At 45.6% G+C, this 14,493-nt stretch overlaps 1 protein-coding gene across 2 annotated transcripts in view; it reads left to right on the forward strand.

The window, feature by feature from the left end:
• The window catches only part of ASPSCR1 (ASPSCR1 tether for SLC2A4, UBX domain containing), a 95,967-nt gene that overhangs the window by 16,405 nt on the left and 65,069 nt on the right, over positions 1-14,493 (forward strand). Inside the window, exons 6-8 of one of the 2 annotated variants that reach the window (XM_089669838.1) lie at positions 2,641-2,714; positions 5,718-6,171; positions 12,152-12,291. In XM_089669838.1, coding sequence (XP_089525964.1) covers positions 2,641-2,714; positions 5,718-6,171; positions 12,152-12,291 — 668 coding nt within the window. The remainder of the gene's footprint in view (positions 1-2,640; positions 2,715-5,717; positions 6,172-12,151; positions 12,292-14,493) is intronic. The other variant, XM_089669847.1, reaches the window with a different exon arrangement.

Consider the following 14,493-nt stretch of genomic DNA (forward strand, 5'->3'; position numbering starts at 1 on the left):
GATTGTTAAGGGCCTGTATATTGTGTGTTTTTGGGAATAAACACCCCTTGCCTATAAGGTATCACACTATCTGGCCTCCTTTGTTCTTTGGGCTCTGGTGGGAGTCCTTTACATCTGCAGAGCGGCCTTTTCTTCTATGTGTGGAATACACTACCAGGTGGCAGAGGGCCTTTTGTGACCAGATCTGACCAGATCCATATGAGGACCCTGGAATTGTCAGCTTTGAATGCGCATTTGAATTGCGTATCTGGTGAGTGCGCAATTTTTACTTTTATCACCTCATCCACGAATCCAGGGATTGGAGCTCTTTAAGGACTCTCTTGGATCTTGAGCACGCTATGGACTATACTCATCATTTAGTCACCGTTTTGCACTCTATTAGCACTTGTATTGATTTATATTAGTGTATATTTATCAAGTATATAAGTGTATATTTATTCAGCTAGCGCTGCACCTCTCCCTTGTATGCATTTTTGATTATTGAGAAGGTTCATATGGTACCTTTTTGGTGTTCAGCTGCTATTTTCTTATCTCATTTTATTTATTAATTGATTTTATATTAGCTGTTTTAAGCGCTCACTTATTTTGAGATTTACTGTTAAGGAAGTGAAATAATCACACTTGACAACTTAAACTATAGCAAATAGTGATTTAAAGGAGATGTCAACCCAATCACTAAAATATCATGTAAGCTTTATTATGGTAATGCATTTTCATAAGTGATTTTCAGTCTACAGCATTCATGCATTTTCAGTAGGCATTTAAAAAAATCTATGGCTTTCATTAAAATAATACGTGGAGTTTCTGCCATTGAGGTCCCTGTTCAAGCACTTCCCATTGTGGTGTGAAAATGCTATGTCTCTGTCTCCCATCTGTGTTCCTGTGTCATCTGTGTCTCGTGCGCTTCCAATGGATACTACAGTTGACCATTTACACAATGTTACACATGCCCCTAGACAGAAATTGGCTGCCGAGAGGATGCAGGAGATTGGTAGCGTGACAAAGGATGAATAAATGTGGAAAAAATATTTTAAAATGATAAAATAAAAATATTTTCTGGTTCAGATTTACTCACCTGTGACACATCTTGGGTTCTACAGCTAAAGTTTGCGCATATGTATAGAGCAGTCAGTCTGAGGTACACTATATTGCCAAAAGTAGTGAGATACCCCTTCAAATCATTGGATTCAGGTGTTCCAATCCCCTCCATGGCCACAGGTGTATAAAATCATCCCCTAGGCATGCAGACTGCTTCTACAAACATTTGTGAAAGAATGGGTCGCTCTCAGGAGCTCAGTGACCAAAAAGTAAAAGAGATGTAAACTACACTATATTGCCAAAAGTATTGAGTCAGCCCTCCAAATCATTGGATTCAGGTGTTCCAATCACCTCCATGGCCACAGAGATATAAAATCATCATTTAGACATGAAGACTGCTTCTACAAACATTTGTGAAGGAATAGTTCGCTCTCAGGAGCTCAGTGACTCCAAGCGTGGTCCCGTGATAGGTTGTCACCTGTGCAATAAGTCCATCCGTGACATTTCCTGGCTACTAAATATTCCACGCTCAACTGTTAGTGGGATTATAACAAAGTGGAAGCCACTGGGAACAACAGCAACTCAGCCACCAAGTGGTAGGCCACGTCACATGACAGAGCGGGGTCAGCGCATGCTGAAGTGTACAGTGCGCAGAAGTCGCCAACTGTCTGCAGAGTCAATAGCTAAAGATCTCCAAACTTGGTGTGGCCTTCAGATGAGCCCAACAACAGTGCGTAGAGAGCTTCATGGAATGGGTTTCCATGGCCGAGCAGCTGCATCCAAGCCTTACATCACCAAGTGCAATGCAAAGCGTCGGATGCCGTGGTGTAAAGCACGCCGCCACTGGACTCTTGAGCAGTGGAGATGTGTTCTCTAGAGTGACCAATCATGCTTCTCTGTCTGGCAATCCGATGGACGGGTCTATGTTTGGTGGTTGCCGGGAGAACGGTACTTGCCTGACTGCATTGTGCCAAGTGTAAAGTTTGGTGGAGGGGGGATTATGGTGTGGGGATATTTTTCAGGGGTTGGGCTTGGCCCCCTAGTTCCAGTGAAGGGAACTCTTAAGGTGTCACCATACCAAGACATTTTGGACAATTTCATGCTCCCAACTTTGTGGGAAGAGTTTGGGGATGGCCCCTTCCTGTTCCAACATGACTGCGCACCAGTGCACAAAACAAGGTCCATAAAGACATGCAGGAGCCAGTTTGGGGTGGAGGAACTTGATTGGCCTGTACAGAGTCCTGACCCCAACCCCATAGAACACCTTTGGGATGAATTAGAGCGGAGACTGTGAGCCAGGCCTCCTCCCCCGACATCAGTGCCTGACCTCACAAATGCACTTCTGGAAGAATGGTCAAACCTTCCCATAGACACCCTCCTAAACCTTGTGGACGGCCTTCCCAGAAGAGTTGAAGCTGTTATAGCTGCAAAGGGCGGGGCCAACTCAGTATTGAACCCTACAGACTAAGACTGGGGGGCCATTAAAGTTCATGTGCGTGTAAAGGCCGGCCGACCAATAATTTTGGAAATATAGTGTATATAGCAATAGGTACTTATGCATCACACAGAAGTCCAGCCACTTAATCGGTTCTTGTTTCTCAGGTATCCGGTGAATTGCTTCTGAAGCAAACCTCTCTTCAATCTTTGGGACTCACAGGCGGAAGTGCCATAATCAGGTCAGTGAGAGAGTATAGCTGGCTGTATATGGATTGAAGTTCGACTGGTTCAGCAGAAACTGGCTGAATTTCGATCAATGTATCCTGTCTATATTGGCCCTAGTATGTGTATGTATGAATGTGAGTTAGGGACCTTAGATTGTACACCCCTTGAGGGTTAGGGACTGATGTGAATGTACAATATATATGTAAAGCGCTGCATAAATTGTACCTGAAATAAATAAATAAATGTATGGCTGTTCCCATTCATGAGAAGTCAGTCTATCAATCGGCTTCTCATGAACCAGGGTGTTGGTAAATTTTTTGCTTGATCTGCGCATGCAGCCAGTCTGTGATCAGTGTATTCTGACAATGGGGGAATACTGCTGTCATAATACAATGACACAGCAGGGAGGATTTCCGCTTTTGAATGTGTGGATGTGGGAATCCATTTTTACATTCATCCGGCTGGCTAAATAAAAAAACTTAAGTACATATGGCCAGCTTTAGGGTGCATTCACACTTGCAAATGCACCCGCACTGCCATTAGATGTGAGAACCCCAGCGGGGGGTTCCAGCAATCAGCTGCAAGAGGCAGCCCCACTGAATGCAATGGGAGGCTGCTGGCTCTCACAGCTAATCACAGCCACTCCATATATTCTCTTGTGCAGAGATCACATGCAAGTGATTGGCCCTTGGCACTAATTGTGGGAGCCCCCCACTGGGATTCTCACATCTAATCACAGTGCTGGTGCATTCCCAAGTGTGAATACACACTCAATCCACATTCATTAAAAAAAAATGCATGCTGTAAATAATTGTTTCCAAGCCATTTTGTAATTTGATATTACAGATAACTGCCAATCACTGTGCTCCGTGCTGTTAAATTATTTTATTGTGTAATATTACAAAGAGCTTTTCCATTTCAGGTCAACCCCAGTTGGGATAATCTTGATATGATCATTAATTAAATGCTAAACTTGATGTTGCCTTTAGTCTTCCACCTGGAAGGTTTGAGACTCTTATTTGCATTAAGAAGATAGCAGGGACTTTTTATTTATTTTGGTAGAAATAGTAACGGCAAGGCTTCATGTACACAAGTAGCTGCTAAACTCGAGTTTAGGAGCTTTTGGCGTTTTTGTGGCAAAGCTCCTAGACTCAACTCCATAATAGCCTGTGTGTCCACGTGCACATAAGCTTTTAGCAGAGTTTAGGAGCTGCTGCGTTCAGGTGAGGTTAAACCTCCCTCTCCTGAATGCGGAAGAATCGCGTTCATGATAGGAACATTTTGACTGCCGACTGTGGGAAACTGCAAAATGCGTCAACCGCAGTACCGTGTTTTTGCCGCAATTTGCGATTTCCCGTGGCCACCGATCAGGGTAGGCTCGTGTACATGAAGCCTAACAGATGATGCGCAACCTGCAGCTGTAAGTGTGGGTTCATAACCGCGCATATTCAGCTATGATAATCTAAGAAGTGGTCAAATTTTTACTCTCTTGCAACTGTTGAAACTACTTTTCTGTTCAGTTTCATCCTTGCTTGATAATAGTTTCATCCTTGGATTAGATACTTTGAAGCAGCCTGGTATGTCTGAAGGGATGTCTTGATGGTACTGTGTAAATCCAATATGCAGTAAAAGTGAGCACACCATGATGACATCCAAAAGAATTGTTTACTGTAGACCAGGGCTTAAAATTTCAAGTCCTGAGCAAGTCCTGAGGCCTTAAGAGTTGCTCACCACCAACAAACACACACAAACAGACACCTGTACGCACACACAGACATGTACATACATATACACACACACACACACACACACACACACACACAAACGTACACACACGCACAGAGACACATGTACACACATGCATACACACAGATACATGTACATACACAGAAATATGCACAGATACATGTACATACACACACACAAACATGTACGTACATACACACACATGTACATGTACACACACACATACATGCACATACACGCAGACACATGTACATGCATACAGAGACACACACAAACATGTACACACGCACGCATGCTGTTAAGTGCTCTCTCCTCTCCCCTGAAGCCATCACAGCCCTATAAAAAGTTGCAGTACTTCTTTGTTCACGCACAGAGCCAGGTACTGCACTCTAGGGGGAGGCAGAGAGCACAGCACACGCTCCTTCCTTTGCTTTCACTGCGCTCAGCTATTGAGCAGTCTGACGGCTCCCAGTGCCAATGACAGATCCGGCCTGAGCTCCGAGCCTGCTCAGCATGACGGCCCTGGGGGGGACACTCGCCCCCACCATAATTTCCACTCGCCATTGGCGAGCAGGTGAGTGGAAATTTCAAGGCTTGCTGTAGACCCATATGAGAATAATGCCAATATGTTGGGGACATGGAGGTCCCCTTTTATTAAGGTGACAGGCAGAGCAAATGAACAAACATTTGCCAAAACGAAGGTTCCAAAGACCGAAAAGATGTATGAAGAATAACTGAGCCTGGAAGGACGAAAACTGCTGATTGTGAATGCATTGTGCTAGTTCAGGGTTAAGAGTAGGAGCTCAGCTCCAGTATGCACTCTGAGGGAAGGAAGCACCACAGAAACAGAAGCTGAGCACAGGTAGGACCTGATTGCAAATATTTTACTTGTGCAGTGCATTTACATGCGGCTGTTTTCAGTACTCCCATGTGTCATGAAATGCTCGACAACTGCTGGGATTTACAGGAGCTGTGACATCGCCTATAGATTCCCAGTTGTCAGTGCTCCCTCCTCTCCTCCGCAGCAGCCACCCGCTGTCACAGAGGATCTGTAGCGGCAGGATCACATGACCAGACGGGAGTGTGTGGGTGGGTGTATGTTAACATTTTTGTTTTTTTGTTTTTTAATGTTAGGTTAGAATTCCACTTTAATCATTTTCCTGGAAGCTTTATGGAAATACCGATTGCTTGCTGTACAGTCTACAGACCTTTATAACCAAGAAACTATTTTCTTGTAGTAAAGCTTTTGATCCATTTATCTCATTCACAAGGTTCGTAGTGCGGAAGAATGAGTCGCCTGTTAGCAGACAACCACCAAGTACAGAGGAGGGCACACTAAAACAGCGGGCTTCTGGCCTCAAGGAAGAGTCCAAGGGTCCTCCGGTAACAGAAGATGTGAAGAAAGAGCCTGTTGCTTGCCAGGAAGAGAGGTTGTCCATTAGGGCTACAGAGAGAGAGAAGCCTCAAGAAGTTTCAGCACCTCAAACAGCAATTCCCTGTGTAGAGAAAGCTCAGTCCAGTGTGGACAGTGTCAGGCCAAAAGCTCCTGCTCAGTCTCAAGTGACTTCGTTTGTCCCATTCCAAGGAGGAGGCCATCGTCTAGGTGGTGCCAACGTTCCTGCAGCTTCATTCGAAGATGACCTGCAATGTGCCACGGCTCAAGAGCCTTTACACAGTCCAGAACATTCTAAGCCAAAGAAATCAAAGACGGATAATGAATCAGAGGTGAGCTGTAGAGTGACTACAGGGGGTGCCGTGTTACTCCAGAGCCAGTGAGGTCTCGGGAAGGGGGGGGTCCAGCATAACCTTTTCTCCCTGATTGGCTATGGGCTCTCATTGCATTCTGAGCAGGAAAAACAGCATTCCTTTCCTTTTACATTCAACTACCTGCTTTTAAAGTGTATGTACACCTTGACAGTGAATTTATGGATGGAGAGCGCACTAAACCAATTGAATGGAGGATTTTTGGTATGCAGTTTTCATTCAATTATTTTTTTTTGCATTGCATACCTTTGGAAACATTTTTATATCTCATTGATGAGCAAAAAAACAAAAACCTGATGACCTTATTAGACTGTTGGAGGTGACCTGTGTTCTCTGCGTATCCCCTATGTTATATAGTCTTTTTATCTTTTTGAAATCTTAGCCTTTGTAGAGATCTCATAGTGGGAGTGGTTGACTGGTTTAGCTAAAGGTAGATGGGAGGGCTGACACCACAATCTTGTGTGTTGTCAGCTCTCGACAAGTCTTAACAGCTGAGCACATATCTGCCGGATCAAAAGGTATTTTTTCTATACTTAAAAAAATATTCAGTACATATCTGAAATGCATCCACATTTCTCCATTTTACTTATTTTTCCTTGACAGACACTTTAAAAATGCAGAGGGCATGTTGTCTAAGAGCAAGGAAAGGGTTAGAACCCTTGTAATGTTTTTTTTTTAATGACGTCTGGGACTCTTTTGGAGAGATTTACCCTCGTGTAGTTTGGTTTTACCAGACAGGACATGAGGGGGAAATGCATTTTTCAGTAGCGTAGGTGGAAACTAGAACCCTTGCCTGCTTTTTATTGCTATGTGCGTCTGCTGCAGATTTCTCCCTCGCTTTGTCTGATTAAATTGTTATTGTAAAAGTGAGAAGAAATCTCGCTAATGGAGCCTCTGGTAACAGTTAAAACTTGACAGGGGTTCTAAGCCTTTCCCACTCTGAAGTACACCCTAATTATAGCCATCGTTTTGTACACTTATCACCTGACCAACTTACCATTTCCATGGCCATTCTGCCTAACAAATCTTCAATTTGCAACCCACCGACAGCTGCAAAGTCTACAGGCCTGGGAAGCAGCTTCTGTGCACATGTGAATAAAATGCAATTATTTCCTATGGAGAGAACATCTGTTAAAGAATGCATAGAAATTTTGCAAGCATGAGCAGAAGAAGTTGCCTGGTCCCACAAGCTTTGCAGTAGGGTCTTTGTAGCCCCCAGCAGACCACAGGGCAAAGACCAGTAAAATTTTGGAGGGTGCTAGGGGCGGTAAAGTTAGGTAAAGTGGAACTTTAGTTAGAAAATGAAGTCCTGATAGATCACTTCGGGCTGGCCCCTTTTACAGGTATAGCAGGTATTACAGGTATATTTATGTAAAACATGAAAATGAGTGTCTATACTGTTTGAAATCCAGTAATATGCTGTCTTACCCTTGCTCTGCACATGCTCAGTTCTGTATTTTTTGGCACTATGCCAAAAATTTAGAGGCCGATCTGCTGACAACCTAAAAGTTTCTAGCTGCTCAGGGGCTCTGGCAGCCTCCAGCAAGAAGAACAGGAACGATGCTGGAGGGAATTTACAGCACACACTAATTTTGGTTGCCTCATTATTAATATGGAATGTATGTTCCCTGCTAACATGGTTTTTTTTTAAACCAGAGTTTTGTGTCACTTTAATCATTTTTAGGTTAACGCACAGAACAATCAGGTATTTTAAATTTAATATTTACTTTTTCCATTAATGATTTTTTTTTATTCACTTACAATATACCTTTTGAATTTGCTAGAAATTGGACTACTTAGGAGTCGGTTTTCTAGCACAGCCCCCTCCCTCCTTGCGTGTCAAAGCCCTCTCCTTTTCTGGGAGTTTCTAATTAATCTCTGTGCTGGCCTAGCTCCTCCACCCTTCCTCATACCTTTTTTTTTAACCTACACTCATCATTCACTTTATTAGCTACACATGTTCAATTGCTTGGTAACACAGTTGCTAATCAGCCAATCACATGGCAGCAACTCAATGCCTTTATGCATGTAGACGTGGTGAACAAGACTTGCTGAAGTTCAAATCAAGCATCAGAATGGGGAAGAAAGGGGATTTAAGTGACTTTGGATGTGGCATGGCTGTTGGTGCCAGACGGGCTGGTCTGAATATTTCAAAAATTGCTGATTTACTGGGATTTTCACACACAACCATCTCTAGGATTTACAGAGAATGGTACGAAAAAGAGCAAATATCCAGTGAGCGGCAGTTGTGTGGATGAAAATGCCTTGATGATGTCAGAGGTCAGAGGAGAATGGCCAGCCTGGTTGCTGTGACATTCAGAGGGTGGGGTCAGAATTTGGCATAAACCACATGAAAGCATGGATCCATCCTGCATGTATCAATGGTTCAGGGTGATGGGGAGAATTTCTTGGCATTAGCAATGTACCTAATAAAATGGCCGGTGAGTGTATTATGTAGCTGTTGGGGGAGGAGCGGAAGGGGAATACTATGACGTATCAGAGTGACAGCTCTGAGGCTGCTGGGGCTGTTGACATCATATCCAAGATTGCGGGGTCCAGCAGCAGGCTCAGGACTTTTGAATGACTACACAAGGGAGGATTTTACAGGTAAATAACACGCAAAACATATGTTATATGTACATATAATGTTATAGGAAGATTGTGGTTTAAATGGTCTGGCCACAGGGCCGCTTTAAGTATTTGAACTGGATTGCATCTGTAGAATGTGTGGGGTCTCTCTGAAATTTTCTTCTGGGGTCATTGGCTTTTAGTTGGTCTACTTCAACTGTTCATGGACAGCTGAGGATATAGAGCAGGCATCACTAAATGGTGAACCAGGGTCCAGGTCCGGACCAAGTCAATGTCCCGTCTGGACCCGCCGGGTAGCTCCATTTAGCAGGTGGTTCTTCCCCTCAACCTGTCTTTAGCGCTGTCTTCTTTGCAGAGCTGACATCGGGGGGGGCAGCTCAGCAATGGATGGAGGGTGGGAGCTGGCCCAGTTAGCTGATTGATTGCTAGAACCGCCCTGCATCCTAGCAACTAATCAGGTAACTGGGTGAGCTCCTGGCCTCCATCCATCGCTGTGCCACCCTTCCAATGTTCGCCTAGACCTTCTGTGCCTTCCGCCCTTCTGCCTGTGTAAGGTACGACAGGCAAGAGGGCTCTGTCACTGCTATGAAGTACAGGGAAAGTCGGGGATGATGGGAAGGGGGTCTGGAAACTGTAATGTGAAGGGTAAAGCGGGTAACATAAAGGGGGGGAGGTTAGGACAGGAATGTGATGTGAAGGGGGTTCTATAAAAGGGGTAAGGATGGGAATGTGAAGGGGGGGGTGCTATAAAGGGGTTGAGGACAAGAATGTGAAGGGGGTTCTATAAAATGGGTAAGGACGGGAATGTGAAGGGGGGTGCTATAAAAGGGGTAAGGATGGGAATGTGAAGGGGGGTGCTATAAAAGGGGTAAGGACGGGAATGTGAAGGGGGGTGCTATAAATGGGGTGAGGAAAGGAATGTGAAGGGGGGTTCTATAAAATGGGTAAGGAGGAGGGTGCTATAAAGGGGGTAAGGACGGAAATGTGAAGGGGGGTGCTATAAAGGGGGGGGGTTGAGGACAGAAATGTGAAGGGGTGTTATATAAAAGGGGTAAGGACGGGAATGTGAAGGGAGGTGCTATAAATGGGTTGAGGATAGGACTGTTGAGGGGGCTTCTATAAAATGGGTAAGGAGGGGTGTGTGCTATAAAGGGGCTGAGGACAGGAATGTGAAGGGGGGTTCTATAAAATGGGTAAGGAGGGGTGTGTGCTATAAAGGGGCTGAGGACAGGAATGTGAAGGGGGGTTCTATAAAATGGGTAAGGAGGGGGTGCTATAAAGGGGGTGAGGACAGGAATGTGAAGGGGGGTTCTATAAAATGGGTAAGGAGGGGGTGCTATAAAGGGGCTGAGGACAGGAATGTGAAGGGGGGTTCTATAAAATGGGTAAGGAGGGGTGTGTGCTATAAAGGGGCTGAGGACAGGAATGTGAAGGGGGGTTCTATAAAATGGGTAAGGAGGGGGTGCTATAAAGGGGGTGAGGACAGGAATGTGAAGGGGGGTTCTATAAAATGGGTAAGGAGGGGGTGCTATAAAGGGGCTGAGGACAGGAATGTGAAGGGGGGTTCTATAAAATGGGTAAGGAGGGGGTGCTAAAAATGGGTTGAGGACAGGACTTTGAAGGGGGGTTCTATAAAATGGGTAAGGAGGGGGATGCTATAAAGGGGGTGAGGACAGGAATGTGAAGGGGGGGTTCTCTAAAATGGGTAAGGAGGGGTGGGCGCTATAAAGGGAGTGAGGACAGAATTGTGAAGGGGGGCTGGGGACAGCAGTGTTGAGGAAGAGTTATTCGTACCTCTGCTGGAATAAACATTTTACTGACTGGACCTTCATGAGTTTTGTTTCAATATCCCTGGTAGAGAATATAGGGGACCTAGTAGAAAATCCAGAGAATTAACTTTGCATTGCACTTTATAACATTATAATGGACACAGGGAATGGTCAGGAGTGGTGTGTGCCACATTACAAGAGGAGATGCATGCATTTCAGGTCTATCTGTGCAACTCTCGCCAGACTCTATTTCAAAGTGAAACAGAAAGTAGCGCAACACTGTCCCTAATTAACAGAGGAAATTTGGCAGTTTTTCTTCTAGAAGATTGCCACAAATTCCAACCAGGTATGAGCTTGTAATATGGAATGTGAGCTGTCAGTAGACAGCCCACATCCCTCCTTCTGGCCATACAGTGATTACACTACACGGGCAGCACCTGCAGGGTTAACATCCCTCCTTCTCGCTCCGCTCTGAGTTGATCGGGTGGAGACTGCAGAATGATCAGAGCATGCAGCTCTGTTCTCTGTGCTGTATCAGGCATAGAACAGAAAACTGATTGCTCCTAGTTATCAAGGGGGCTTGCACCCATTTGTTACTTAGCAGCAGCGTATGCTCCATTTTTACGTTTAGAAGAGCGGTGTGAGCATGGTGCTTCCGCCACTCTTTAATTCCCCCAGTCTGTCTTCTGGATTTGGCAATCTTCACTAGGAAGGCAGATCTCTCCCTGGGCACTGCTGTGGGCAGGGGCGTCCCTAGGCAGTTGCGGGGGGTGCGCGCCGCACCGGGTGACGCCTACCGCATGGAGTGACACCGGACCCGCTCCACGAAAAGGTAAGTTGTAAAGCAAGCCGCGATCCCCGCAGATGGATCGGATCTGCAGATAGGGGAGCATAATGGATCGGTCTCCGATCCATTATGCTCAATCCGCAGATCCGATCCATCCTGCGGGGATAGTCAGCATGCAGCCTATACGGGGTGACACCGGACCCGCTCCATGAAAAGGTAAGTTGTAAAGCAAGCCGACGTTCCCGGCAGGATGGATCCGATCTGCGGATTGAGCATAATGGATCGGAGTCCGAACCAGGGGCGGGCTGACCATTTGGAAACTCGGCACTGCCCGAGGGCCTGGGGTCAGTAGGGGGCCCCATGAGATGCCCCTGGTACCTTTTTCATAGGCTTTTTTGAGTTTGGGCAAGGACACAGGCGCCCCATGATCCCCTATTGCCTGGGGGCCCCATGAGTTGTCAGTCCACCCCTGGTCCGAACCATTATGCTCAATCCACAGATCAGATCCATTCTGCGGGGATAATCGGAGGGGGTGTCACCAAGTTTTATCGCACCAGTTGACACCAACCCTAGGGACGCCCCTGGCTGTGGATGTTGTCTGCAGCACTGAGGATGTGACCTAACATTCTGTAAATAGTAGATGTCAAATGAATGCAGCATCATAGCTCTGATTGTTAAGGTCAGAACAATCAGATCCCCCAGTGTATGGTCATCTGTAAAACCTTTCTGTGAAATATCATAAGCATATGTACTTTCCGGTATAATATTAAATGTATTTTGATGTTTTGGATTGCAGTCTCTAGGCAGAGAGCCTATTGTGTGCCACCTGGATTTGGAGCAGAATGCGCGTGCCAATAATCAGGATCTGTCTGATGATTTTTTTGAGGTCACAGTAGATGATGTGAGAAGGAGGTTTGCTGAACTCAAAAATGAAAGGTAAAAGACTAGCTTTGCAGATCCGTTTTGTTTTTTCTTGTGTTTTTCCAGTACACATGTTCTGTGGGATGGGTGCGTGAGCATTTTTGTATCTGATTGATGAAGTAATGCAGAGGTGGACAAAATGATGTAGAATCCAGGAGCCTAGTAATCTGATCTTGGAGCCAGAGAGTACTTAAAAGTGTAAGGTCACCTTGGCTGCTCAAAAAATGAAAGCTCTTACATCATGGCATGTGCAGGGGCGGACTGATCATTTGGAAACTCGGGCACTGCCCGAGGGCCCGGGGTCAGTAGGGGGCCCCATGAGATGCCCCTGGTACCTTTTTCATAGGCTTTTTTGAGTTTGGGCAAGGACACAGGGGCCCCATGATCCCCCTATTGCCTGGGGGCCTCATGAGTTGTCAGTCCGCCCCTGGGCATGTACATTTCCTTGAGATATATGCTTAAAGTGGAAGAGAAGCCTAATTCTATCTATTCTTAAGGTTTTCTTCCACTTTGAATCTGAATTCCAGCCTTACCTTTGGTCTTGCACTGTTGTACAGGCTCCTCTCCTGCACTGGAATTGCTTAAAGGAAAAGTTCATCTTTGGAACATGTTACAAGTTCCACTTGTTTTTAGGGTGGAACATGTAACATTCCAACTTCGACAGCTTCTCCCCCTCCCTGTGACAGTTGGCGGGGGATCCTCTCCCCAGACCCGGTGTCATAATTTGAAAACAATATGACTGTGTGGGGCTCCGTCCACGTCATTCATTCACAGTTTCCTGCGAATGAATAGACTACATACGCCATTTGCCATTGCGGCTGACAGCATGTAGTTCTTAATGAATTGCAAAGGCACTCGTGAGCGCTCTCGTAGTTCATCGATCTTCCTGCTCACGGGAAACTGCCTGCATGTACGGGACACTATCCTGAGGGTTTGCAGAAGACTGACCTTGCACCCATGGTCTGCTGATCGCCAGTGCAACACTCTGCAGGCACCTTTACCTGCAAAAAGATGTACATTTATTTATTTATATTAGCAAAATGTGAACTGGCCATACATGGATCGAAATTCAGCCAGTTATTATTACATTATTATTATTATTATATAGGATTTATATGGCGCCAATAGTTTGCGCAGCGTTTTACATTATAATGGGAGACAATACAGGAACACTACACTTCAATACAAGAGGGATAGGAGGACCCTGTTCCTTGGAGCTTACAATCTAGGAGGGAGGGGCTAGTGGTACAAAAGGTAGTAACTGTGGGGGATGGACTGGTAGGAGGAATAGAAGATTCCATTATTCGTTGAGGGCAGGATAGGCTTCCCTGAAGAGATAGGTTTTTAGAGATCGCCTAAAAGTGAGCAGAGTAGGCGATAGCCTGATAGATTGGGGTAGAAAGTTCCAGAGGATGGGGGAGGCTCTGGAGAAGTCCTGGAGACCAGCATGGGAGGAGGAGACGAGGGAGCTCTAGAGAGCAGGAGGTCGTACGAGGAGCGGAGAGTACATTTTGGGTGATATTTAGAGACAAGATCGGTGATGTAATTTGGGGCAGAGTTATAAATGAGTTTATATGTTATTGGTAATGTTTTGAATTTATCCGTTGGGCAATAGGAAGCCAGTGGAGGGATTGGCAGAGAGAGGTGGCAGGTACAGAACGGTTAGTAAGGTGGATGAGTCTGGCAGCAGCATTCGTGATCCCAACCACGGCACAACCTGCCTGGAGTTTGCATGTTCTCCCTGTGCCTGCGTGGGTTTCCTCCGGGTACTCCGGTTTCCTCCCACACTCCAAAGACATGCTGGTAGGTTAATTGGCTCCTGTCTAAATTGTCCCTAGTATGTGTCTGTATGAATGTAAGTTAGGGACCTTAGATTGTACGCCCCTTGAGGGTTAGGGACAGATGTGAATGTACTATATATATGTAAAGCACTGCGTAAATTGACAGCGCTATATAAGTACCTGAAATAAATAGACTGAAGAGGGGATAGCCTGCGATGAGGTCGGCCAATGAGGAGGGAGATACAATAGTCAAGGCGAGATAAAACCAGGGAGTGAATAAGCTGCTTAGTGGTTTCAGAGGTCAGGAACAGTCGTATCTTGGAGATGTTGCGGAGGTGAAGTCTACAAGATTTGGATAGCGATTGGATTTGGAGCTGAAAGGACAGATGGGAGTCTACGATTACACCGAGTACCCTGGCATGAGGGGAGGGACTGA

The sequence above is a fragment of the Staurois parvus genome, unplaced genomic scaffold (genome assembly GCF_062004578.1).
Source record: "Staurois parvus isolate SC_StPar_1 unplaced genomic scaffold, SC_StPar_1.0 ptg000003l, whole genome shotgun sequence".
NCBI classification, from domain to species: domain Eukaryota; kingdom Metazoa; phylum Chordata; class Amphibia; order Anura; family Ranidae; genus Staurois; species Staurois parvus.